This window comes from Mercenaria mercenaria, chromosome 8 (assembly GCF_021730395.1).
Source record: "Mercenaria mercenaria strain notata chromosome 8, MADL_Memer_1, whole genome shotgun sequence".
NCBI lineage: Eukaryota > Metazoa > Mollusca > Bivalvia > Venerida > Veneridae > Mercenaria > Mercenaria mercenaria.
Genome location: NC_069368.1, coordinates 68,380,511 through 68,406,595, shown reverse-complemented (window position 1 = coordinate 68,406,595; position 26,085 = coordinate 68,380,511). Strand labels below are relative to the sequence as shown.

General features: G+C 35.0%; 2 protein-coding genes across 6 annotated transcripts; one reads left to right on the top strand and one right to left on the bottom strand.

Annotated features, from left to right (window-relative positions):
* Positions 1-1,564: 1,564 nt before the first annotated feature.
* Positions 1,565-11,978, bottom strand: LOC123566162 (probable 28S ribosomal protein S16, mitochondrial). Of its 5 annotated transcripts, none has more exons than XM_045360049.2 (3): positions 11,857-11,978; positions 8,180-8,440; positions 1,565-2,692 (listed from the first exon to the last, which is right to left on the bottom strand). In XM_045360049.2, exons 2-3 carry the CDS (start codon positions 8,433-8,435, stop codon positions 2,559-2,561), a joined length of 390 nt encoding a protein of 129 aa, XP_045215984.1. In that variant the 5' UTR covers positions 8,436-8,440; positions 11,857-11,978; the 3' UTR covers positions 1,565-2,558. The 5 variants fall into 5 exon arrangements, with proteins under 5 accessions (XP_045215984.1, XP_045215985.1, XP_045215987.1 ...); XM_045360050.2 differs by having other exon boundaries at positions 11,815-11,907; XM_045360052.2 differs by having other exon boundaries at positions 11,790-11,889.
* On the top strand, positions 11,827-24,132 carry LOC123566161 (COMM domain-containing protein 10-like). The gene is made up of 7 exons (XM_045360047.2): positions 11,827-11,946; positions 14,707-14,797; positions 16,187-16,297; positions 16,501-16,572; positions 18,401-18,484; positions 19,307-19,477; positions 23,218-24,132. The coding sequence occupies exons 1-7, from the start codon at positions 11,918-11,920 to the stop codon at positions 23,254-23,256; spliced, it is 597 nt and encodes a 198-aa protein (XP_045215982.1). The 5' UTR covers positions 11,827-11,917; the 3' UTR covers positions 23,257-24,132.
* Positions 24,133-26,085: the final 1,953 nt, after the last annotated feature.

Sequence of the window (26,085 nt, the reverse complement as noted above, 5' to 3'; positions counted from 1 at the left end):
TGTTCACAAAACATTTTTCAGTCTGAGCTGAGTTTGAGTTTGAAAGGTTTTGATATCAATTTTAAGAAAACTTCAATGTCAAATTCCAACTGAGACTGACCATCAATACTGATTAGCCACTTGGAATTAGTTATTAACTTGAAATTTAGTTTTAAACATATTTAGATATAAATGGCAAATAAAATTTCATTATCAAACTCAGCCGAGACTAAAAATGTTTTGTGAACACAGGGCCTGGTTTTCATTTGAAATTGTAGGAAGTACTTTTTATCGATGGCAATTGTAACTGAAAAGTTAAACAAGACGGCCATGATGGCTCTAATTTGCCCATCTGAGTTTCAGAGCTTAAACAGGCTAGACAGTGTGCAACTTTGGAAAAGAACTATAATATGCACAAAGAGCTGAAAGTTTGACCACAGGCAATAGAAGTTGATTACAGTGTGACAGATGACAAATAGTTAAAACAATATATGCATCTTAGGTCTTTAAAATTGGGTGGAAAAATACACACTGACCATTGGAGCAGGCAGAGGGTGTTTTGGAAGTTCGCGTTACAACTATTATCGATCAAAGGATTTACAAGAAAAAATTGTTTAAAGGTATTTCTATATTTTGCTGTAGTAGCCCCTAAAAGCTGGTAGTGCCTCTATTTGAACAAGTTTGGAAGAGGATCTTACAATGACTTTACAGACCAACTTTGGTGAAAATCCATGAAGCCATTCGTGATAAGATGTTGTTTAAATTTATTTCTATTTTTACGTCTATTTTAAAGGTGCCGATTGCACCCATTAGAATAAAATTTGGAAAAGACCTTATAATGATGCTACAGACAAAATTTGATGAAGATCTACCATGTCATTAATGAGAACAAGTCATTTAAAGGTATTTCTATTTTTAGCCCTAGTGGCAACAAAAAGGAGCCAAAGCTCCCCCATTTGAACAATATTGGAGAGGACCTTACAATGAAGCTACAGACCAAGGTTGGTGAAGATCTATCAAGCTGTTCATGAGAAGTAATTAGCTCCTGAGGCCTCTTAAAGGGGTCTGGTGCCCCCATTTGAATTAACTTTGGGAGCAGACCTTACAGTGATGTTACAGTATCAAATTAAATGAAGATCCATCAAGCAATTCAAGAGAAGAAGTTGTTTAAAGGTATTTCTATTTTTAGCTCTAGCAGAAGTTAAATGAAGATCCATCAAGCAGTTAATGAGAAGTTGTTTAAAGATATTTCTATTTTTTGGTCTGGGACTAAGTCAAGTGCCCCTATTTGAATAAACTTTAGAGTGGACCTTGTAATGATGCTACAAACCAAGATCCAAACAGAAAATGAGAAGAAGTCTTTCTAGTTTTTCTATTTTTAACTCTGGCAACCCTTAAAAGTGACCCTAAACATTTAAACAAACTAGATACAGAAACATGCTAGGAGGCTACTGACCAAGTTTGGTGCAATTTTAACCAGCAGTTTCAGAGATGTCATTTGAAGAAAAGTGTAGATGGACAACAGACGGATAGTGAGCAGTCACAGTAGCTCACTCTGAGCATGAAAAAACTAAAAACACTAAGATTGTGTGAGTTGTAGACAATAAAATTTATTTAATATGAAAACATTTGGTCAGCAAACTAAGCAGGTAATATCTATGACATCTGATTCATCATCCAGTTACTTTATAAGGTAAAATTAATTTCATCAAATTCATAAAATATCAACCTAAATATCATTGTTTTATGAATTCTAAGTTATACTTTGGCAGTTATCAGTAGACAACAAAAAATGTTGTTTTTTCCCGAAAATTAATTTTTAAGCAGTATTTGTTAACCCTTATTGCTTTTTACTGTTTCAATAGTAGGCAATAGCTGTCTCTCAAAAATATTTCAGAGATTTAAGATTTTCTCTTAATACTTTTAACCCTTCTATGCAAAGAATTGACCTTATTATACAAGTTGCTCACACAAAAAAGGTATAAGTACAATTCCAAGCAAACTATTTATCACATCTTTTAATTTCAAAATAGCCTGTTTCATAAATAAATTTTTGTAAATTTACTTGCAGTTCACAGAAACACAGAAATTATGTGATGTCTCATAAACAAAAGGTACACAGTTTTCAATATGTAATAACAATTTCAAACTGGTAATCACCTTGGATATTTTTAAAGAGGACGAAACAAAGTACTGTCATAGAAATGCAGAAATAAAAATTTCCCTGTCCAAACTGATTTATAAGTTTTTGAAGAACTGCATCAAAAATGTAACATGAAATCATTAATGAAATATTTTGCATATCAGTTCTTTCTGGAGATGTCCTGTTGAACCAGCTGCACATCTAATTAAAATGTAACTCGTTCAAGCAAAGCTGTAGTTCCACTCATTTCTCATAGGAAACTTATATATGTTCTCTGCTTTACATTCCAGCCAAAATTAATTGGCGCATACTTAATAAAGAGTCACATTTAAATTCCTCTTTATAATATGTAATTAAAAACATTAATATCTCTATGCTTAACAGATCCAACACAATTTTCACAAAGATTTTTTTCACATTTTACAGTTTTGTGTTATCAACTGATTTTGCTTTCCTCAGTCTTTCCTTCTACTTCTGTTTGGTTAATTGCATTTTGTTCCTCTAATTTTCTCTGTTTTCTAAAAGAAGAAAGTCTAGTTCTTGGATGGACAGGAAAAAATCCAGCATAGCCTGAAATAAAGATATATTAAACCGAATTAAGAAATCAACTTTTATTACATGTTTTACAGTGAATTATTGAAATATTAGAGTGAAACACATCAGGTATTTTCAGTGAAAAATACAAGATATATTTTTCACAAATAAGAAACTATAAAATGGGTATATTTAATCCAAACATGGAATAAAAAGGGAGTTTTTTTTGTTTTACAAGAAAGATAAAAATATCTTTCACTTATGAACACCATATCTTACATTTTCGCTTGTGGCTATCCCACTCGTGAAAATTTTGCATCTGGTGTTCACTCATGAAAGATGTTTCAATTTTACACTGAAATAAACAAATATCTTCTATGTATTTATTTCATTTCTTACAAATTATTTTACAATATCGACGCTCCAGAATAAGAAGGGCGTAAGTGTTAGTTACACCCTTTTATGAATTATACATTTTTTGAAACTACATACCAAGGGGCATAATCCTATGAAACAATTATTTTTTGTTACAAACTGCTGTGTTGACCAAATTCACCAATAATAAAAGGGCGTTAGTAAAAAGTTCTTCAGAATCATAGTAATAGAAGGGCGTATCTGCACTTAATTGTTGTACCAGAAAGGTCCACTTTCGTCTGTAGAATTGGAAGGGCGTATCTGTCATAGACAGTTTTTTTTTTCGTTTTGCAGAAAACTATGATTTTCCACTTACGCCCTTCTACTTCTGAGGCGTCAAATTAACTTATTACTTATATGTTTCATACTACAGTGGAACCTGTCTAATCCGAACATGCTTGGACCAGAAAAAAGTTTTAGAGGGGTTTTCGGCTTAGAAAGGTTTCCATTTTAGAACGAAAAATTATGCTATTTGTTAAACAAAATGTGTAGATTTATCCGTTTGTGCACAGACTAATAAAGAATAATCAAATAATAAGCAATATGTAGATTGTTTTAGTGTAATGAAATTTTCATGTTAATTCAACTTCTCAGTATCACTTGTAAACATTTTTTCACCACTCCTACATTCCCAAAAGTAGCTAAAAGGAGAATATTTTACTTGTCCGGTTATTGTAATGATCCTATTTAGTACCATTTTCAGTGAATAAATTTGCTGCTTTAAATGAACAAATTGCACAAAAATATGTGAGGAAGGTACAGATTAATAAGGATCTATTACATTGACAGTACTTATTGCATATATGTCTATCCACAAACAAAGTACTTGTACTTGCTTCTTTCACACCTGTGCTTATTGCATGCATCTACAAAGCAAAAATCTGACACGACTTTTGATTATCAGTGTTTGGCCCTTTTGTTGTTGACACCTTTATAAAGAGTAATAGTTAAAATTGTAAACAGACTAAAAATGTCAATAGTGAGCAAGATTTACATCAGATAATGTTGACTAAGGTTTGGATTAGAAGGGTAGATTTTAATGTAATTAGATATAAAAATCACAAAATTCAGTTCGGTTTTCGGAGTAGAGAGGTTTCGATTTACAAGGGTATCTTTACAACAGAGAATGAATAAGAAACTAGAAATGTGTCCATGGGACACAGATGCCCCCACTACATGACAAAGGACACAATTTTTTTCCTAGGTAAGGGGCCATAACTCCTACAATACTGAATGAATCCAGACGCAAAACCCCAGGTGCACAACCGCAAATGCTGACCAACATTTCTTTAAACTTTGGTGACTCTAGGTCAAATACTTTTGGAGCTACGCGCGACACAACATTAAAATGACCAATTTTTAACTATGTCAGGGGCCATAACTCCTACAAGACTGAATGAATCTGGACGCGAAACCCCAGATGCACAACTGCACATGCTGACCAACATTCCTGTAAACTTTGGTGACTCTAGGTCAAACACTTTTGGAGCTACGCGCGACACAACATTAAAATGATAAATTTTTAACTAAGTCAGGGGCCTTAACTCCTTCACGACTGAGTGAATCCAGACGCGAAACCCCAGGTGCACAACTGCACATGCTGACCAACATTCCTGTAAACTTTGGTGACTCTAGGTCAAATATTTTTGGAGCTACACACGACACAACATTAAAATGACCAATTTTTTACTAAGTCAGGGGCCATAACTTCTACAAAACTGAATGAATCCGGACGCAAAACCCCAGTTGCATAACTACACATGCTGACCAACATTCCTGTAAAGTTTTGTGACTCTACGTCAAATACTTTTGGAGCAAGGCGCGACACAACATTAAAATGACCAATTTTTACAAAGTCAGGGGCCATAACTCCTACAAGACTGAATGAATCTGAACGCGAAACCCCAGGTGCACAACTACACATGCTGACCAACATTCCTGTAAAGTTTTGTGACTCTATGTCGAAAACTTTTGGAGCTACGCGCGACACAACATTCTCGGAAGGAAGGACGGAAGGACAGACAGACAAGGGCAAATCTATATGCCCTCCCCCCCCCAAAAGTGGGGGCATAAAAATGGGACCAAATAATTCGTTCAGTTTTGAGAGGTTTTCGAATCTGAGGGGTTCGGATTAGGGAGGTTCCACTGTACAAATATTTTCAAACTTTTGAACAAAAAATATTTTTCACTTAACAAAACATATATTGCCTCCTACTTAATGCTGACATCTCCCATAATCAACAAAACAAGACAGACATAATAAGCCATAAATTGCTCACTCAAGTTTCACAGCTTCTTAACAATTTTGGCATTGTCATTCAAGAGAAGTTCTGCCTCCATATTCTGGGAAGCTCTCTGATGTTTTCAGGGAAAGTGATCACACTTTATAGACGTCATGATTTACCTTTGATGGAGCAATCTTTATAGAAGGTCATCTAGCTTAGAAACATTTTTGAGAACAGATTTTATACTCAGTCTATCAGTTTCTGATGAGAATCTTAAAGTTTACACTCTACATACATGTATATGGAAAAGTGACCATGCCCTCTGGTGGCCAAGTGTTTTTTCAGTCAATCTGCTAAGATTAATCTGGACAATTTAGAAGGAGGTCACCAAAGGAAATTTGTGGGAAATTATTTTTAAACTGGACCAGCAGTTTCAGACATTTTTTTCAAAAGTTCCAACTATACATTTTACATATTGCCTGTGGCAGCCATGTCTATGATCAATCTGAATAATTTGAACAATCTCAGCAGATGGTCAACTAATTTCTGATTGATGAATTTCTAGTCAGCAGTTTATGACAAGAGGATTTTTTTCAAGTTTCCACCTCACTATAAAATCAAAAATATTTTAGTGGCACATATTCATGGATTTTACAGCTGAGTCTATCCCTAAAATTAAATCTCAAATAACTAGTCAACTTTCTATTCACTTTATGATCAAAAGTCGAAATCCAAGAGGTAACTGTTTGGACATAAGTACAAAATTATGTGTTCATAAAATAAATGGCTTTACAGAACAAATACAGGGAAAATGACCATGCTATCTCGAGGCCAAATTTTTAATGATTTCAAATAATTTGAACAATATTGGTAGTGGACCTCTAAGATACATGTATTATTTTAAAATCTGGCCAAAGGTTTCTGGACCAATGTTCACAAAGCATTTTTCAGAGCTCATACGAGTTTCAGACTGAAATTTTAATAGCAAATTTTACTAGACCTTTAAGACTGAATTCTAGTTGAGACTGACCATCAATACTGAATAGTCACTTGAAATTAACTTAACATTTAACTTTAAACATGTAATTTATCAAACTCAGCAGAGACTGGTAATGTTTTGTGGACACAAGGCCAAATAAGAATATTTTCAAAGTTTTTCATTTCCATTGCAATCAGTGTTCTGTACAAATGGATTTCTTTGAACGACTTTGGTTTTGTTTGTTTGTTTGTGCTGGGTTAAACGCCGTTTTTCAACAGTATTTCAGTTACGTAATGGCGGGCAGTTAACCTAACCAATGTTCCTGGATTCTGTACCATTACAAACCTTTTCTCCACAAGTAACTGCCAACTTCCCCATATGAATCAAAGGTAGAGGACGAATGATTTCAGACACAAAGTCTTTTATCAATGTCACGGGGAACATACGGCCCACCCGACGATCTGTAGATCGGCGCTCTACCTACTGAGCTACAACGTTGGTAGATGACCACCTACGGAGCTTCCATGCTAAATTTTATCAACTTCAACCTCATGGTTTTAGTGGAGATGTTTACAGAAGATGTTGATGGACAACATATGGTACAGACAGTGACCAAAATAACACTGACTACACTATGCTCTGGTGAGTGAATAAAACATTTACTTCTGTGAGACTTGTAGACTGTTTACATTTTAAAATAAACCACCATAAAGCTGAATTTTCTTATTAAAAAAATATTTATCCAGGTTATTTATTTATAACAGTCTACTTGAACGATCCTGGTTCATAAATGTCTTTTATGACTGGTGTTATTTTTCAATATTTTTTATATTTTATTTTATGTCTCACTTTAGATGAAGTTCCATATTAGTGACAAAATTATTTGATTATAACACCACTGTAATGTATGTAATCAAATAAGCCACTAAAGACATTGAATAAAACTGCAGTTAAATCTGTGCTAAACACCACCAGTGAACAAAAGTCATCTGGCTTTTTTTTTTTATTTTGTTTGAAGTTAAGCCCTGTTTTAACAGTATTTCACTTATCATGTCACGGCTGCCATTTAACTTTACCAGCATTCCTGGATTCTGTACCATAACTAATCTATTCACTGCAAGTAACTGTCAACTTCTCAACATGAACAAGTGGTGGAGGACAAATGATTTCAAACACATATTTGATGAAATTGTCATGGAAAAATACACCTTACCTAGAAATCTAACTAACAACTCAGCAATCTATGTATTTGTGCTCTACCTATGGAGTTGAATCAGTGGGCCATCTAGCTCTACTGAGGTCCGTTTCACAAAGCCTACTTCGGACAAAATTAGAACTTAGGAGTAAGGTGTTTCAAGAATATCATTAAGTAGATTCATCCTACCTATTTGGCTATTCTTAGAATATAAGCAAAACAAAAATAAGAATCTGATAGATCTGTCCTAAAGCTGAATTAACAATGTCTTTTAATTAGGATAGAAGTTATATCCCACGAAATAAATGTGCCACACCATGAGAAAACCATTATAGTGTGTTTGCAACCAGCATGGATCCAGACCATCTGCGCAGTCTGGTCAGGATCCATGCTGTTTGCTGATGGTTTCTCTAATTCAAATTGCAATAGGCTTTGAAAGCGATCAGCATGGATCCTGACCAGACTGCGTGGATGTGCAGGATGGTCTGGATCCATGCTGGACGCAAACGCACTATGTTGGTTTTCTCATGGTGCGGCTCAAATGTGTTTTAAAAGTCCATACTTAGGAGGGAACTTAAAAAGTTTTGGATGAAACTTATGAAGTTTTGTGAAATGGCGCTCAGACCCCTAGTTCAGACATATTCCCTCTGATTAAAGACATCCCCAGAATAAAGGGTAGTTTTTACAAAAACATGTTTGTATATAATTACCTAGTAAAACCTCTACAGGTTGACTACAAATGGCTCCCTTCTCTAACCACCTCCGTAACTTTTCAAAGTCTATTGCCACAAGCTTCTCATTGTGTATGTTTGGTAGCGGATCAAAAGTTCCGAGTTGATCTGTGACCTTTTTATCCCTTGGCTGCCTATTTCTCATTACAACAATATGGTAGAAAGGTCTATTTGTACATCCCCTTCTTGATAACCTGATCATCATTCTCGTGCTTCTGTCTATTTTGGATGCCATACTTTCTGAAATAATGGACAGTATTGTGATGTTACTAAGCATCACAAATTTTCAGATTACATATTTAATAAAGGGATACAAGTAATCTTATACTAAAAGAAGGTTCTTGTAACTACAATAAACAAGAGCTCCGCCAAGCAGGGTGTGTATGTGCGGTGGTTGTGACAAGATACTGAAGGTCAAAAAACTAACAAGAGGGTCATGATGACCCTATATTGCTCATTTGTTTAACCTTTACCCTGCTAAATTTCTATAATGAACTTGTCCATCTTTCAATTTGGACAGTACCATTAACTGTTAAAAGGGATGCTTACCAAAAAGATACTGACTGAATAGCAAACAGTGTAGACCATGATCAGACCTCACAGACGTGCAGGCTGATCTTGGTCTGCACTGGCCGCAAAGGCAGAACCACTTGCCGCCAGCAGGCTAAGGGTTAAAGTGTTAAACTTGGCCTTGGAATCATCAAGATAAACATTCTGACCAAATTTCATGAAAATAGGGTCATAAATGTGGCCTCTACAGTGTTAATAAGCTTTTTCTTTGATATAACTGGTGACCTAGTTTTTGACCAGTTTCGAACTTGACCTTGAGATCATCAAGATAAACATTCTGTACAAGTTTGTATCAAATCAAAAAATAAATGAAACCTCTATAATTATGGCTGAAAGGGCCAAAATAGAAAATTTTGCCCCATTCAAGGGCAGTAACTCTACAACCCATGATGGTATCTAGCCGGTTTTCAAAAGGAACCAAGATCTTATTGTGACTTAAATTGTGTGTAAGTGTGGTTAAAATTGAATGTAAAATGTCACTTCTGTCATGTTCACAAGGTAAAAATTAACAAATTTTGGCTCTTCCAGGGGTCAATCGGGCCATAACTCCGGAACCTACTATTGGATCTGACGGATTCATCATGGAATCCATTAGATATAAAATCTTTTGCTAAAGATATTTTGCAAGTTTGTATCCAATCAAACCATAAATAAAGTCTCTATATTGCTGCAAAAACCAAAATAGCAAATTTGGCCCATTAAGGGGCCATTACTCTGGAACCCATGATGGGATCTGGCCAGTTTTCGAAAGGAATCGAGATATTATGCCAATACAAGTTGTGTGCAAGTTTGATTTAAATCCATTGCAAAATGTGTCTCTATCATGTTCACAAGAAATTGTGAACGGACGGACAGACGAAGGACAAAATGCAGTCACAAAAGCTCACCCTGTCACCCAAGCTAAAAAGGGTGTGTGCATTGGGGAAGGGAACATTGTTGCAGTCTGCACATTGTTTCATCACCACCTGCCTTTATTCCAAGTTTCAAGTCAAAATATTTAATATTTTTTTAAGTTATACTCTGGACACAAAATATGATGGCAAGATTTGATCTTGACCTTTAACCTACCATGGGGACCCTGGTTCATGCACTCTGCAAATTGTCTTAACACCACCTATCTATATCCCAAGTTTGAAGTCAATATCTTGAATGGTTAATATTATAAGTTATGACAGCCAGATTTGGCCTTTGTATTTTCTGAGGCTATATCCGCACTACGGACAAGCTGACAATTTTCTTTATTATATACCTATATAAATTCTGTATTAAAATTGGCTTGTATTTCACAATTAAATATGAACAGGCAGAAAAAAATTCTGTATTGTACCTTTTAAATTCCGTATTGTACCTTCCGTATTGTATGCTGCCAGACTACTTTCATTAATATGCATGACCTGACTCAGTTCTATAAAAGTTCACTTAGTTCCAATTTAATATCGATAAACATTGAAGATTTCATTCAATAACAAAACAACAAACAAAAAGGTAGAGGTATATAATAAAAGGGTCATTATAACAGTAGCTAGATCTGGGTAAAGCGTCCGCTTCAGGTGCGGCAGGACGTAGGTTCAATCTCCGGTCGAGTCATACCAAAGACGTGAAAAATGGTACCAGCAGCTCCCTTGCTTGGCGCTCAGCATTAAAAAAAGGGAAACTGGCCTTTTTTCTCATACCCTCTTGGCAATAGATTCCATCAGGAATGAGTTGTCGAGAGTGATTAATATAAGTTGTAGAACTTTCTTCACAATCGACCTAAAATAAATTATCATGTATAAACTAAATAACCACTTTTGATTTTCCAGACTTCCAATCATAAATTCATCCCTTCCCCGTGAAGAAAATACTAACAACATTTAAAAAACACCATTATCATTATAAACAAACGATCTGATAGAAAATTTGTCATGACACAAATTTTTATCCTTCTGCTGTCTGTTTCATACACCGGTAAAGCCAGCTCTCATTCAGTTCCCATGTGATGTTGGCGAGATTTGCTCTATACGCCTTACAAGTTACAAATCTATTTATTTTTATAGCACTTTGTGTAAAGTTATTGGTTTTATCGCTTGTGCATAATGCTGTGTAGATGCGGTAAACATTAATGGTGTATGTCACTGTAACATACATTGGTTTAAATCACCAGAATGTTCGTAAATTTGTTAATTTTTACATAAATCAATGAGGAACTGAATTTCCTGTTAATTAATTGTTACATACACAAGTTTTATTTGAATTTTATTATTATTATATCGATCATTAGTATTATACCAGATTTATATAGCGCCCTTTTCATGATAAACACATTCAAAGGCGCTTTACATAGCAAACGTAGCCACACAGGGCGCGAAATTCATCCTCTACTAGTACAGACACAGAGCGATCTGACCAGAGCCGGGACAGAGCGAGATAAAGCCCCCAGAACAGATATAAATGACCTTTTCAGATACAGACTTGTCCGGCTCTTAGACAGTCTGGTTCTTTAACGTGCCTGGTGTATAGCACCGATACACGTGAAGCCGTCTTTCCTGGGAAGAACCAGTACAGGCCTCTAAGTTAGGCGGGAGACACTCAACAGCATCTCAGAAATTTCCAGTGCCTGGACCGGGATTCAAACCCCTGACCTCTGGATTGACAGTCAAGTGTACATGTTACCACTAGACCACCGGCCCAGAATGTTCGTAAATTATAATAATGGCCAATTTGTGACATAATCGCCATTTAAACCTGAAACATGTAAAGCAACGGCAGCGATGGAAATTGCTCCAGATATTTTCTAGGCTCACATCAAATTAGTTTGACTAGGCGGGTAGTCAACACACCGGCTTTTATGTCCAGCCGCAGAGTACCTGTGATCCGGACGGGCAGTGCACTTCATGCAAGACTTGTCTTTAGAGTATTTATGTGGTGGACACAGCATAAAACATGGCCTCTGACCTCTAAATGTATCTTAAAAACGTGTTTCTATAAAAATGCTGAATTTAGCTACTGAAGAGGAACTACTAATGTATCAATATATTACAAATTATCTCTTGTGTAGCCTTTACCGGCATAGAAAGTGATTTAATTAAAACTGATGAAAATATTACATAAATTTGGGAATCACAGCTTTTTTTCGGAAAGGTAAAATTAACCTCCGCACCAGTCAAAATGGCGTTGATGTTTACTTCCACCCCCAGGTATTTCCTCAATTATTCAGTGTCAGCTGTGTAATTTCCCTTAGTTTCGAGAGAATAAAATTCACATAAGCATGTTTGTCAAGGCAGAAGTGATATTTACTATTTACATCACACATTATTGAGTGAATATCAGTATTATCTCCCTAACCGTTTAAGTATTCGGATAACTTTTTACGGATAATGCTGATGGTAGGTCAGTTGATTTGTCATATTGCATTACTAACCGCTGCATTGTATATATGTATGCATTAATGCTTACACTCGTTCATGCATATGACATATTTCTTTACCATGATATAAAAAAAACTGGAGAAGTGCATCGTTATTTCAATTAATTTGTATTGGCCGAGGCTATATCCGCACTGTGCCACTCCCAAACAAATTTTTTTTCTAATAAACACTATAAAAACACCTTATAAACACTGTCAAAACCACTTATTTGGTGTTTGTTAGTGCGTTCCATTAGTGATCCATTGAAACAATCAAGAAATGGTTGCAATGGATCGCTAACGGAATGTGTTCCATTAAATGGATTGCGATTTTGAAGCGAGTTATTAACTTTACAGAGCCATTCAGAAGGCTTTCTCCTCTTTTATCGGGAAACATATGGTTTAAATCCATCAAATGTACCGTAACAGCAGATCCTCTAGTTTCTATGGTTATGTAATGTAATCTCATCTAAGGTATAATATAGAGGGACAGAAATTAGCGCATTTTGTAGGTTGTAAGTGTAGGGGTTGGACATATGGATTTACTGAAGAGAAAATGGTGGTTGTTATTTCATTTAATTTCTATGATTTACAACTAAAGGTATTTTCTTAATACATGTACTTACAATTCAGTATAAATAAATGCATGTTAACATTTTGACTCGATCTTTATAGATCGATCGAGATTTCATTGTATGTTAGAATTCAAAGATTTATCAAATGCATAACACAATAGTTTTTGAAATGCTGATTCTAATGACCTGTATATTACTTTCTTATATTGAAACTAGTTAATAAATATATGTTTCTCTTTGTCTATATCCATATTTCACAAAATTTAAGATGGAATTTCTGTTAGTTGCAGGATTTATCAAATGATTTGTAAAAAACTGCATCCAAATGATCATGAAAATGTTGAATGATTGCTATATACATTATTTAACAAATTACCGTAATATTTGAATAATTTTAACAGAAAAACCTTTTCAACAGTTACTGCATATCTCTGCAGATCCAGGCTATATTATATACCCAGTCACATAAACGATTTGCCAAAACTGAATGCATCAGGTTTCAATTAAATACAGCCTGTAGTTAGGAATTTATCAGTTTGATGAAACGCATTCCATTGAGTGATCTATTAAGCGATCTATTATATATCCATTATACGATCTATTATGCGTTCCATTATACGATCTATTATGCGTTCCATTGTGCGATCTATTGTGCGCTCCATTAGCGTGTTGTTAAATGACATATTTATGTTAATTAGCGATCCATTAGCTCATTTGCATCTGAAATTGGAACACGGTTTTGATGGTGTTTATTGGATTAACAACTCGCTTGCGGATCATGGTTTTAGTGGTGTTTATTGACAGTGTTTATTGGGCCTTTTTTTTGTTTGGGATATATACTGTGATCATGCTGATAATTTTCTATATCCATATGACTTTATCCACATGATGATCATGCCTAGAAAGTCATGCCAGTCACTGTTGTTATTCATATGACTAAAAATACTGTGTATATCAACCTCCAGTGTAGTGTAAACAACAAATTGTCTCTTTCTAAGATTGTAAAAAGTGAACAAACACTCTTCGCATCTTTAAACCAACAAGAACGATCATTGAAACATATTTAAAGCTATATTGAGTATTCTGTTGGATTTATTAGCGGTGTTTTAAGCCAGAGTAAGCCAAGTTATAAATTAATAAATATGTTGTAAAACTGTTTTCTTTTTTTTTCACATTTACAGATTTTCAGGAGTAAAATTACTCCTTGTAAATTTCAGATTTTACCATTTTACTCATTCACAAAAATTATGATGAGTAATACTTACAGGCCAAAAATATTTTCTGGAGCCCTGCGTATATATGTATAAAATTTAGTTTATATACCTTAATTTCTGAAGTTTTTCCCTGCTTATCAGACTTCCATAGTACCGATTATTTGACAGTTGTACCATGCTTATTTTGGTAAGTTAACAACACATGACAGCATGCAGTTATGACACCTATAATTATTATGTTGAATACTTTATGTATGATTTATTCAATTATTGAATTAAAATCATAAATATGAAAAGTAAGAAACACGCCATTAAGGTATTGTAATACTCTGCAATTGATGAATTAGTTTATGAAGCTATTAAACTAATAAAAAAGGTATGTAATACTTTCATTTGTTGCGGTATTGTTTTAATATTTATTTAATGTCTTTTGATTTGTAAATATCTTAAACAATGAACATGACACTAAATAGTTTCTTTTACGTCAATGTCCCATATGCCAAAAATAGAAATGTTACCGAAACATCCGTCATGCAGACAAAGATACTAATTGGCACAACCATCATGTGGATAAGAAAAATATTCAGCATGACTGTCATGCTGATATACACTTCCTTCACAATTGATATTTGCTGCTATTATCAGTATGAAATTACATGTATAGTGCTTCCAAATTTATGTTCTGAAGCAACTTTTCTGTTGAAGAAACACATAAGCTGTATTACACAGAGACACATTTTCAATAAACATTTCGTATTCCAGCATTAAAAAGGCAGTGGGGCTAATCAACGAAGTTGATCAAGGGAAATTTCCTCTGGTTGTGTCTCGTATCTTACAGAAATTACACTTGAAGGTTAGTTTTTTGTCAGCACTCAGTCATACATACTGTTCATACTGTTGTAGAGGCCACATATGAATAAATTCATATAAACGTATCGTTTCTGACGGCCCTTTTCTTTGTGTTCTCCCAAATTCTTCGTTAGTAACAACTTCCGTGTACATGATGCATTCTTCACACACATATTCTTATTAACTTATAGTCATCACAATGTCACAACATTATTGATAGCAACTAGCCTTAAATTTTATGGAAAGACCCACCCAATGTTTATTTAAACGCGATTTAAATGCATTTACTGAGGGTGCTGACACTACATTATCAGGTAATTCATTCCAGGTATCAATTACTCTTTGACTGAAAACACGTCTTCTCAATTCAGAGTTAGATCGTTTCTTATACAACTTATAAATGTTACCCCTAGTTCTGTTATGACCTGTCAAGGAGAAAAACTTTTCACTGTTAACTCTATCATACCCATGGACGATCTTGAACACCTGTATCATGTCTCCCCTAAGCCTTCTATGTTCCAGAGTAGGTAAGCCCAACAACCTTAACCTTTCACAATATTCTCTGTTACCTAAATCTGCTATGAGCCTAGTTGCCCTTCTCTGAACATTCTCTATAGCAATCAAATCTTTCTTCAATCTTGGATTCCATACTACAGATGCATATTCCAAATGTGGCCTAATTAGTGCCTTATACAGGGACAAAAACATATCTATATCCATATATGTAAAAGTCCTAAAAATGAGACCCAAATTCCTGTTTGCCTTATTTACCTTTTCATTGATATGAATAGGAAACTTCATATCTGCATCAAAGACAACTCCAAGATCTTTCTCACTATGCACCCGACTAACAGGTCCTAAGACACTACCCTGGGGTACCCCACTTACAACTCTTTTCCAGGAACTCATTGACCCATTCACCATAACTCTTTGCTGTCTATTGCTAAGAAAATCTTTTATCCAAGCAAACACCTTCCCTCTTATACCATAACCCCAAATCTTTCTTAAAAGGCGTTCATGAGGCACCTTATCAAATGCAGCCCTACAATCCATATAAATAACATCAACATCTTCACCTTTATCTAATTTATCTGACCAGTCCTCTATACATTCAAGTAGTTGGGTCACACAGGGGTAGCCCCGCCTGAAACCGTGTTGATTAATCGAAATTAGATTGTTTGACTCCAAGTGTGTAACTATTGCCTCTCTTATTATTCTTTCCAAAAGCCTACCACAAATAGAAGTAAGACTTATAGGTCCATAGTTTTCTGGTTTACTTCTTTTATCACTCTTATATAGTGCTGTCACATTGGCGTCCTTCCATTCGATGGGCACATGTATACATGTATGCTTATGTGTTTCAAGTGTAATTTAAACATACTTATTTTTGCAGGATGAGCACACATTTTCTGAGGATGAAGAAGAAAAACTACAGACCACACTCGGCATGTCAGGACAAGATCTTGAATTACTGTTACAGACATTAGAATTTTTCCTTCATCAGGTTTCCTACAATATTCTATTTTACATAATTATATAAAGTAACGAGACAAGTTAATTAGCCAGTAAGACATTTCTGCACGTTTTAACAACACCTGCATGGAAGTTTTTCAGTGACCTGATTTAAATGATATTGAACAAAAGAAACAATAAACTGCAGTTTTGAAGATTACAAAAAAAAAAACAATATATACATGTATTTTACAGGCAGCTTATCATACAGCGAAGCCAGCGGTGCTTTCACAGCAGCTGTCTCAGTTAGGGATGGACCAATCAAAGGTTTGATACATGTACTCTTTAAAATATACATTTATTTTGCTATTGCCTTATATTTGTATACAATGTATTTATATACTTTGTGTTTATATACAGTTTATTTGTATACTTTTAGAATACACATTTTGTATTTATATGGTACAAACTTCAGAATAAACTATTTTGAGCCTGGATTAATTAAACTTTAACTTAGAAAACTTTGGTAGAAAATATACAGAATGTTCCGTTTTTAGCTCACCTGTCACAAAGTGACAAGGTGAGCTTTTGTGATCGTGCGGTGTCCGTCGTCCGTGCGTGCGTGCGTCCGTCCGTAAACTTTTGCTTGTGACCACTCTAGAGGTCACATTTTTCATGGGATCTTTATGAAAGTTGGTCAGAATGTTCATCTTGATGATATCTAGGTCAAGTTCTAAACTGGGTCACGTGCCATCAAAAACTAGGTCAGTAGGTCTAAAAATAGAAAAACCTTGTGACCTCTCTAAAGGCCAAATATTTCACAAGATCTTCATGAAAATTGGTCAGAATATTCACCTTGATGATATCTAGGTCAAGTTCGAAACTGGGTCACGTGCCGTCAAAAACTAGGTCAGTAGGTCTAAAAATAGAAAAACCTTGTGACCTCTCTAGAGGCCATATATTTCACAAGATCTTCATGGAAATTCATCAGAATGTTCACCTTGATGATATCTAGGTCTAGTTCGAAACTGGGTCACGTGCCTTCAAAAACTAGGTCAGTAGATCTAAAAATAGAAAAACCTTGTGACCTCTCTAGAGGCCATATATTTCACAAGATCTTCATGAAAGTTGGTCAGAACGTTCACCTTGATGATATCTAGGTCAAGTTCGAAACTGGGTCACGTGCCTTAAAAAACTAGGTCAGTAGGTCAAATAATAAAAAAACCTTGTGACCTCTCTAGAGGCCATTCTTTTCATGGGATCTGTATGAAAGTTGGTCTGAATGTTCATCATGATGATATCTAGGTCAAGTTTGAAACTGGGTCAACTGCGGTCAAAAACTAGGTCAGTAGGTCTAAAATTTTTAAAATCTTTTGACCTCTCTAGAAGCCATATTTTTCAATGGATCTTCATGAAAATTGATCTGAATGTTCACCTTGATGATATCTAGGTCAGTTTCGAAACTGGGTCACGTGCAATCAAAAACTAGGCCAGTAGGTATAAAAATAGAAAAACCTTGTGACCTCTCTAGAGGCCATATTTTTCATGAGATCTTAATGAAAATTAGTGAGAATGTTCACCATTGATGATATCTAGGTAAAGTTCAAAACAGGGTCACGTACCTTCGAAAACTAGGTCAATAGGTCAAATAATAGAAAAACCTTGTGACCTCTCTAGAGACCATATTTTTCAATGGATCTTCATGAAAATTGGTCAGAATTTTTATCTTGATAATATCTAGGTCAAGTTCAAAACTGGGTCACATGAGCTCAAAAACTAGGTCACTATGTCAAATAATAGAAAAAACGAGGTCATACTCAAAACTGGGTCATGTGGGAAGAGGTGAGCGATTCAGGACCATTATGGTCCTCTTGTTTGTGGTTTTTGTTTGCATTTTAATTGAATGTAAAATTTCATGAGTTAAGGTTAATCTTTCTTCAGAACAAAGAGAGAGCTGTTGTTTTTGTCTTTACAGTGTAAAGGTTTATTAAAGGAAAGGTAGAGTTTATATATGGTTATTTATAATACTTGTTCATGCCAAGTTTGAGCAAAAACACTTGATATTTAAGGTAAATGTTACCTGCTCAGAACTAATACACTAATACTTCTCATGAAAAGAACAAATTTAAGATGTATGTTTATGTAATATATCCAGGTAGATGCCATTGTTGAGTCATGGACTACAAATGGGAGAGATGTTGTACAAAAACTTAGACAGAGGACACTTATGCCAAATCAAGTAAGGCCTGTTAAATTATAGTGTGTGACTTGAAGTCACTGATACAGGGCCTCCCCTGGGCCTAAGAAAGTCGTAGCCACTTTTTGAGAGAAATTGCCAAATTCAAGCTGAATTGTCACATTTTAATAAAATTCTTGTCGCCACTTTCAAAAATCTGTAGCCAGTTCTTTGAATTTGTAGCATTTGTCTACATTGGCAAATGGGAGAGGAGGCTCTGTGATAAAAGTGATATGTTGGGTAGGTGGGTAAGGACAAAGTCAGACTTCTAGTTGAAAGGTGACAAATAAGAATACTTGAGAGTTCACAATTTATACCTATGATCAAAGCACTGGTTGGAAACTGAGGTTCAGAGTGTGTAGTCTAGTAGTAGAGCTTTCATTTTGAGTGTGTAGCCTAGAAGTAGAGTGTCCTGATATCAAATAAATTTTACTAAACTTAATAGTATATAATCTGTGAGTGCAGAGCTACAATTAACACACAATTAAATGTCATGTATAACTGTCGTTATTTTAGAAACTTGATTGTTTTTAGTACACATTTATACCAGCTGTGCTCAGCTATACATGTATTTGGTGTGTACCACTACAATAAACCTATCGCGCAGTACTGTCTATATGCACAAATAATCTAATTTCATGTTTACAGTTTAGATACTATGACGTAGTTGCTCATATTTTCAAATATGAATTTGGGTCAAATATATCTTTAAATTATCTAATATGAAATTTAGACCAAACAGTTTCAATAACTATGCATATTAGTATTACTTTCGAAAATTCACTTTGGTGTTTTATTGTGAGGTATTTGTTTTCTCAATTTCAGTTAGCAGACATAAATTGGAGATTAAATTTACAAATGGCTCAGTCAACAGAAACCAAACAAAAATTACCAAATGCATTGTTTGAACTTGGTGTTCATCGTGAGGGACAAGATGATAAAGAAAGAATACGAGTAGAATTCACTCATGATGAACTATATCAGTTTTATAACCAGGTATACCAATGTTAATTTGTTTGAAGACAATTAGTAGTTCTTACTGCCTGAAAGAAGTTAATAGCTACTGCTGTTAGAAGGCAGTTAAAAGTAACTGATTCGTAAGTATTGTTAATTGCTGATCACATGTGCCAACTGACTGAGGCCTGTCAGGAGTAGCTGAATTCTGAGCTGTATATAGATTACAGTTACAGTAACTGCTGAAGACAATAAGTTGCCTATATACAGTATATTTTCATTTAAAAATAATGTAGGAAAACAAGGGATGATGTATTTGATGATGTTCTTTAATACATCTCAGTCAGTTTCACATTCTTAGCATTACAAATTCAGGACATTTTAGTAAAACTCTGGCTAAATCTGCATAATTCTGAAGTAAGTCTGAAAACAAACATTCTAAAATTGTTAATGTTTTAAGTGCCCAACTTACATGTCAACATAGGGTACTTACACTGTGCCCCTGTCCATTTGTCTGTCAGTCTCACAAATTAGGATCCCACTGTCACAAAGCCTTTTTAGCTCACCTTTCACAAAGTGACAAGGTGAGCTTTTGTGATCACACAGCGTCCGTCGTCCGTGCGTGCGTGCGTGCGTGCGTGCGTGTGTGCGTCAGTCCGTAAACTTGTGCTTGTGACCACTCTAGAGGTCACATTTTTCATGGGATCTGCATGAAAGTTGGTCAGAATGTTCACCTTGATGATATCTATGTCAAATTCGAAACTGGGTCACGTGCCATCAAAAACTAGGTCAGTAGGTCTAAAAATAGAAAAACCTTGTGACCTCTCTAGAGGCCATATATTTCATGAGATCTTCATGAAAATTGGTCAGAATGTTCATCTTGGTGATATCTAGGTCAGGTTCGAAACTGGGTCACGTGCCTTCAGAAACTAGGTCAGTAGGTCTAAAAATAGAAAAACCTTGTGACCTCTCTAGAGGCCATATATTTCACAAGATCTTCATGAATATTGGTCAGACCGTTCACCTTGATGATATCTAGGTCAAGTTCGAAACTGGGTCACATGCCATCAAAAACTAGGTCAGTAGGTCAAATAATAGAAAAACCTTGTGACCTCTCTAAAGGCCATATTTTTCATGGGATCTGTATGAAAGTTAGTCCGAATGTTCATCTTGATGATAACTAGGTGAAGTTCGAAACTGGGTCACATGCGATCAAAAACTAGGTCAGTATGTCTAAAAATAGAAAAACGTTGTGACCTCTCTAGAGGCCATATATTTCATGAGATCTTCATGAAAATTGGTCAGAATGATGATATCTAAGTCAAGTTGGAAAGTGGGTTACGTGCCTTCAAAAACTAGGGCAGTAGGTCAAATAATAGAAAAACCTTGTGACCTCTCTAAAGGCCATATTTTTCATGGGATCTTCATGAAAATTGGTCAGAATGTTCACCTTGATGATATCTAGGTCAAGTTCGAAACAGGGTCATGTGCGGTCAAAAACTAGGTCAGTAGGTCTAAAAATAGAAAAACCTTGTGACCTCTCTAGAGGCCATACTTACGAATGGATCTCCAAAAACAAAATTGGTCAGAATGTTCATCTTGATGATTTCTAGGTCAAGTTCGAAAGTGGGTCACGTGCAGTCAAAAAGTAGGTCAGTAGGTCAGCTAATAGAAAAACCTTGTGACCTCTCTAAAGGCCATATTTTTCATGGGATCTGTATGAAAGTTAGTCTGAATGTTTATCTTGATGATAACTAGGTCAAGTTTGAAACTGGGTCACGTGCGATCAAAAACTAGGTCAGTATGTCTAAAAATAGAAAAACCTTGTGACCTCTCTAGAGGCCATATATTTCATGAGATCTTAATGAAAATTAGTGAGAATGTTCACCATTGATGATATCTAGGTAAAGTTCAAAACAGGGTCACGTACCTTCAAAAACTAGGTCAATAAGTCAAATAATAGAAAAACCTTGTGACCTCTCTAGAGACCATATTTTTCAATGGATCTTCATGAAAATTGGTCAGAATTTTTATCTTGATAATATCTAGGTCAAGTTCAAAACTGGGTCACATGAGCTCAAAAACTAGGTCACTATGTCAAATAATAGAAAAAACGAGGTCATACTCAAAACTGGGTCATGTGGGAAGAGGTGAGCGATTCAGGACCATTATGGTCCTCTTGTTTGTGGTTTTTGTTTGCATTTTAATTGAATGTAAAATTTCATGAGTTAAGGTTAATCTTTCTTCAGAACAAAGAGAGAGCTGTTGTTTTTGTCTTTACAGTGTAAAGGTTTATTAAAGGAAAGGTAGAGTTTATATATGGTTATTTATAATACTATGAGATCTTCATGAAAATTGGTCAAAATGTTCACCATGATGATATCTAAGTCAAGTTCGAAAGTGGGTTACGTGCCTTCAAAAACTAGGTCAGTAGGTCAAATAATAGAAAAACCTTGTGACCTCTCTAAAGGCCATATTTTTCATGGGATCTTCATGAAAATTGGTCAGAATGTTCACCTTGATTAAAACTAGGTCAAGTTCGAAACAGGGTCATGTGCGGTCAAAAAGTAGGTCAGTAGGTCTAAAAATAGAAAACCCTTGTGACCTCTCTAGAGGCCATACTTATGAATGGATCTCCATAAAAATTGGTCTGAATGTTCATCTTGATGATATCTAGGTCAAGTTTGAAACTGGGTCATCTGCGGTCAAAAACTAGGTCAGTAGGTCTTAAATCAGAAAAATCTTTTGACCTCTCTAGAGGCCATATTTTTCAATGGATCTTCATGAAATTTGATCTGAATGTTCACCTTGATGATATCTAGGTCACTTTCGAAACTGGGTCACGTGCAGTCAAAAACTAGGCCAGTAGGTATAAAAATAGAAAAACTTTGTGACCTCTCTAGAGGCCATATTTTTCATGAGATCTTCATGAAAGTTAGTGAGAATGTTCACCTTGATGATATCTAGGCAAAGTTCAAAACAGGGTCATGTACCTACGAAAACTAGGTCAATAGGTCAAATAATAGAAAAACCTTGTGATCTTTTTCAATGGATCTTCATGAAAATTGGTCAGAATTTTTATCTTGATAATATCTAGGTCAAGTTCAAAACTGGGTCACATGAGCTCAAAAACTAGGTCACTATGTCAAATAATAAAAACGACGTCATACTCAAAACTGGATCATGTGGGAAGAGGTGAGCGATTCAGGACCATCATGGTCCTCTTGTTTCATGGAACTTGTTACATGGATAGAAAGCAATATATAGAATATCCACATCATTTTATTTACTGGTAGTCTTTCTGTTCATCCATTTGTTCTTGTATCTTCTTCCATTCATCAGTCATAGGTGGATCCTTCATTAACTTCAAAAAAGATTTTGGGTTATTTAAAAATATGCAGGTTCTTCAGTTTAGTTTTAACATAAATATGTGATTCCTACGGCAACAGATTTGACAAATGCCCCCTTTGGGTAGGGGATTTTTATTGTTTGGCAATAGTGTTGAAAGATAAAAGCATCATAGTGAGTGATGTATCATAAGTAAATTGTGAAAACTTGCTAAATGATGGAACCTAGTACTCCTGATAAACATGCACACAGTTTCTTCTCATTTCCTTATATCATGAGAACAATTTCAAAAGCAGAAGTCATAAATCTAGTGCAAGCTTAACAATATCACAGGATTGCCAAGAAACTTTTAACAGGAACATATTAGTGTATACATGTACTATGTACAATTCATATGTTTATGTATGTTAACACTGTTTTCACTTTCATTTCAGCTGGAAACTATTCAGAAACAAATAGATGGACTGAGCTGATGTTCTTATAGTACATATAACAATCCTGTCAAAATAGGTCATGTGGATGATATTGATAAACAGTACATACCATATTGTTTCATCTCTTAATTTATAGACTATATTTCTATTTATGAATGAGTAGTCCTCTTGAATGGGAAGATTCCAGGTTGGAAAACTGTTTTGTTACGATTAAGAAACAAATATTTTATGTAATTTAACATTGTGACTGTTTTACAATGTTTTTTGAAACTAAAGTTTTTACACTTATCAATTTAATACAAGAAACACAGCAATGTCAGAAAACTGTAGACTGAGACTGTTGCCTGGTTACTCTGGACATCAGTTTCAGAATGTATTTCTGTAATACAAAATGTGCAATAAATTATTTTTTTGTAATATATAACTTGTTGTGTTACATATTTTTTCTTTTAATTTTATGAGTGAGCTTTTATACCCTTTTTAAAGAAAGCTGAGATCCTATTCAACATTTTTGGCAGTACCTTTAATAATGGTATGTTTATGAAATTGTTCATACATTGTAGAAGTAAAAGAACATGTTGTTAAGAACGTACTTAAATGTATCAAAATTAGTTAGTGCAAAACATCATTTTACTTACATCTAGACCATATTCAAAGTCGCAAAAATACAAATGAATGTTCAGTACCATTTTTCAAGCAAATATCAGTTTTAAGGTGTAGATATTGAATTTTCACCGATAAATATTCAGCATCAAATCAAACCAAAGACTTGATGCTAGCTGAACTTATTTTTTAGTTGTGCTTTTCCTGCTTTATAATGAAAATCTCAGGTTTGGAAGTTCTGCTGTTTTATATTTCTGTGTCTATGAAAGTGTATTGAGATTGTAAGATAAGTAAAATTCTGACATGGCATCACTCCGTTTTGTTTAATTTTGAAATGTAATTAACAGTATTAAATTTTGTTTCTAAATGTAATGAATAACAAGTAACATGAAAGATACTGCCAAGATATAGAGGGGAGAGGGGGTCAACCAGCCTTCAACTGCCTTAGAGTTACATACTCGACACCAGTTTGGGTTTGAGACTTCACTTGGTGTGTAGAATTCTCTGTGTGAGGAAGCCATCCAGCTGGAAGGATGATAGTTATTACCAGGTGCCCCCACTAGACCACTACGTCTTGCCTGAAATAATGCCTGGAGGTCTTCCTCCGAAAGTGTCAGTTTGACTCTAAAACTCGACAAAATTGCCAAGATAGCAATGTTTCATAAACATACAGTATTGCCCATGTCCATTTGGCCAGCAGAAATGTTTGCTGCAGATATTTTTGGAAGTATTTGTTTTAAACTTGACACATGAAATTTGCACCTGTGAGTTTTGATGTTTAATTTGATCATTACAGTTATGATCCTTGAAAAAATAGCCTGTTGAAAATTTATGTTGTGTACTAGTATATCTCCAAAAGCATTTGACCTATAGACAGAAACTTCATTGCAATATTAGTCAACATTTGAAGTTATCTGAAGATTTTTATCCCCCGCCAAAGGCTGAGGGATATAGTTTTGGTGTTGTCTGTCCGGAGCCATATCTAAGAGGTGGTTTGGAATATTTAAATAAAACTTCATCTACATGTTCACCACTATAAGGAAATGTGGCCTGTCAAGTGTCAGTCAGATTGCCTTAGTAACATCAGAGTTATGGCCCTTAGTTTCTAGTATTAACTATATAGGGTACTATAAATATTGCAATTTCTGCTTCCTAACTTGTGACATATTTGACCTACAACTTTGAAACTTAAAATGAATTTAGATCAGCATATTGTGGTAGAGCACACACAACTTTGTCAGGATGTCTTTAGTTTCTTCAGAGTTATTGCCCTTTAATTGTTTAAAATCCACATATTTGTAAATAAAAATAACCAATTAGTAGAATTTCATTAAACTTCTTTCATTTATTTCAGTGAACATTTATTATCAACATGTAAAGTTGTGTACCCACCACCGGTCACCCCCACCACCCTGGTCACACACCCTCCCCACCCAACAATTTTTTTTCTTCATTTTTTTTTTTTTTAAATCTTAAACCTTCCATGAATATTTATCAACATGTAAAGTTGTACCCTCTCCCCAACTCGCTCCTCCACCCAGTCCCCCCCACCCCACCCCACTACCGCCAACTTGCACACCTATTTTTCGTCTGGCTCCACCACCGATTTTTCAAGGTATGTCCTGAAATAGTCAAAAAACACATTGTGACATCCTAACTAAAAAATATTCATAAAATTGATGAATCTTGAAACGAGTTTTTTATCATATACAAACTAACTTGCACACTTATTTTTCGTCGGCTCCACCCCTTTTTTCCAAAGTTAGGCCCATGAAAAGCCAAAAATGCCTTTTTCCACCTAATAACATGCTTAGCTCAAGAAGTTTTGATGCAGTTCATGAAACGTGCGGAAAATGATCTCTATCAGAGTTCCGGCACACTTGGGCATTCTTTTTGAATGTTAGCGCTAATTCAAGATGCGGCCCAAATTTACAGTGATTTTTTGTTTGTGTTTCCCCATACCAAAAAGTATATGGCCAAATAAGGGACCCTTTTATTAAAAAAAGTTTTTTTGGGGCTATACCTGCTTAAGACTGCAAGCATTTGAATTATTGCCTCTTGACATATGTACCAGTGGGGGCACACCCTGTGTCCTACAGACACATTCTAGTTATTTCATTTTTATCAAACAGCAGATTTATGACCACTGACAGTCAAAATGGCCACCTCTTGGATTTTGTCACGTAGGTTCTGTTGCATTCATTCATAGTATTGATATGCTAACATATGAGATCATGGATGTGTATTTCAAAGAGTAACAGTCCC

Excerpts from the sequence above, each read along its gene's own strand:
- LOC123566161 (XM_045360047.2), top strand. The coding sequence starts at position 11,918 with ATGGCGTTGATGTTTACTTCCACCCCCAG. Across the intron at positions 16,573-18,400 it reads TAGGGATGGACCAATCAAAG|GTAGATGCCATTGTTGAGTC; the intron begins GTTTGATACATG and ends TAATATATCCAG. Across the intron at positions 19,478-23,217 it reads TATATCAGTTTTATAACCAG|CTGGAAACTATTCAGAAACA; the intron begins GTATACCAATGT and ends CTTTCATTTCAG.
- LOC123566162 (XM_045360049.2), bottom strand. The coding sequence starts at position 8,435 with ATGGCATCCAAAATAGACAGAAGCACGAGAATGATGATCAGGTTATCA. Across the intron at positions 2,693-8,179 it reads ACCTGTAGAGGTTTTACTAG|GCTATGCTGGATTTTTTCCT; the intron begins GTAATTATATAC and ends TCTTTATTTCAG.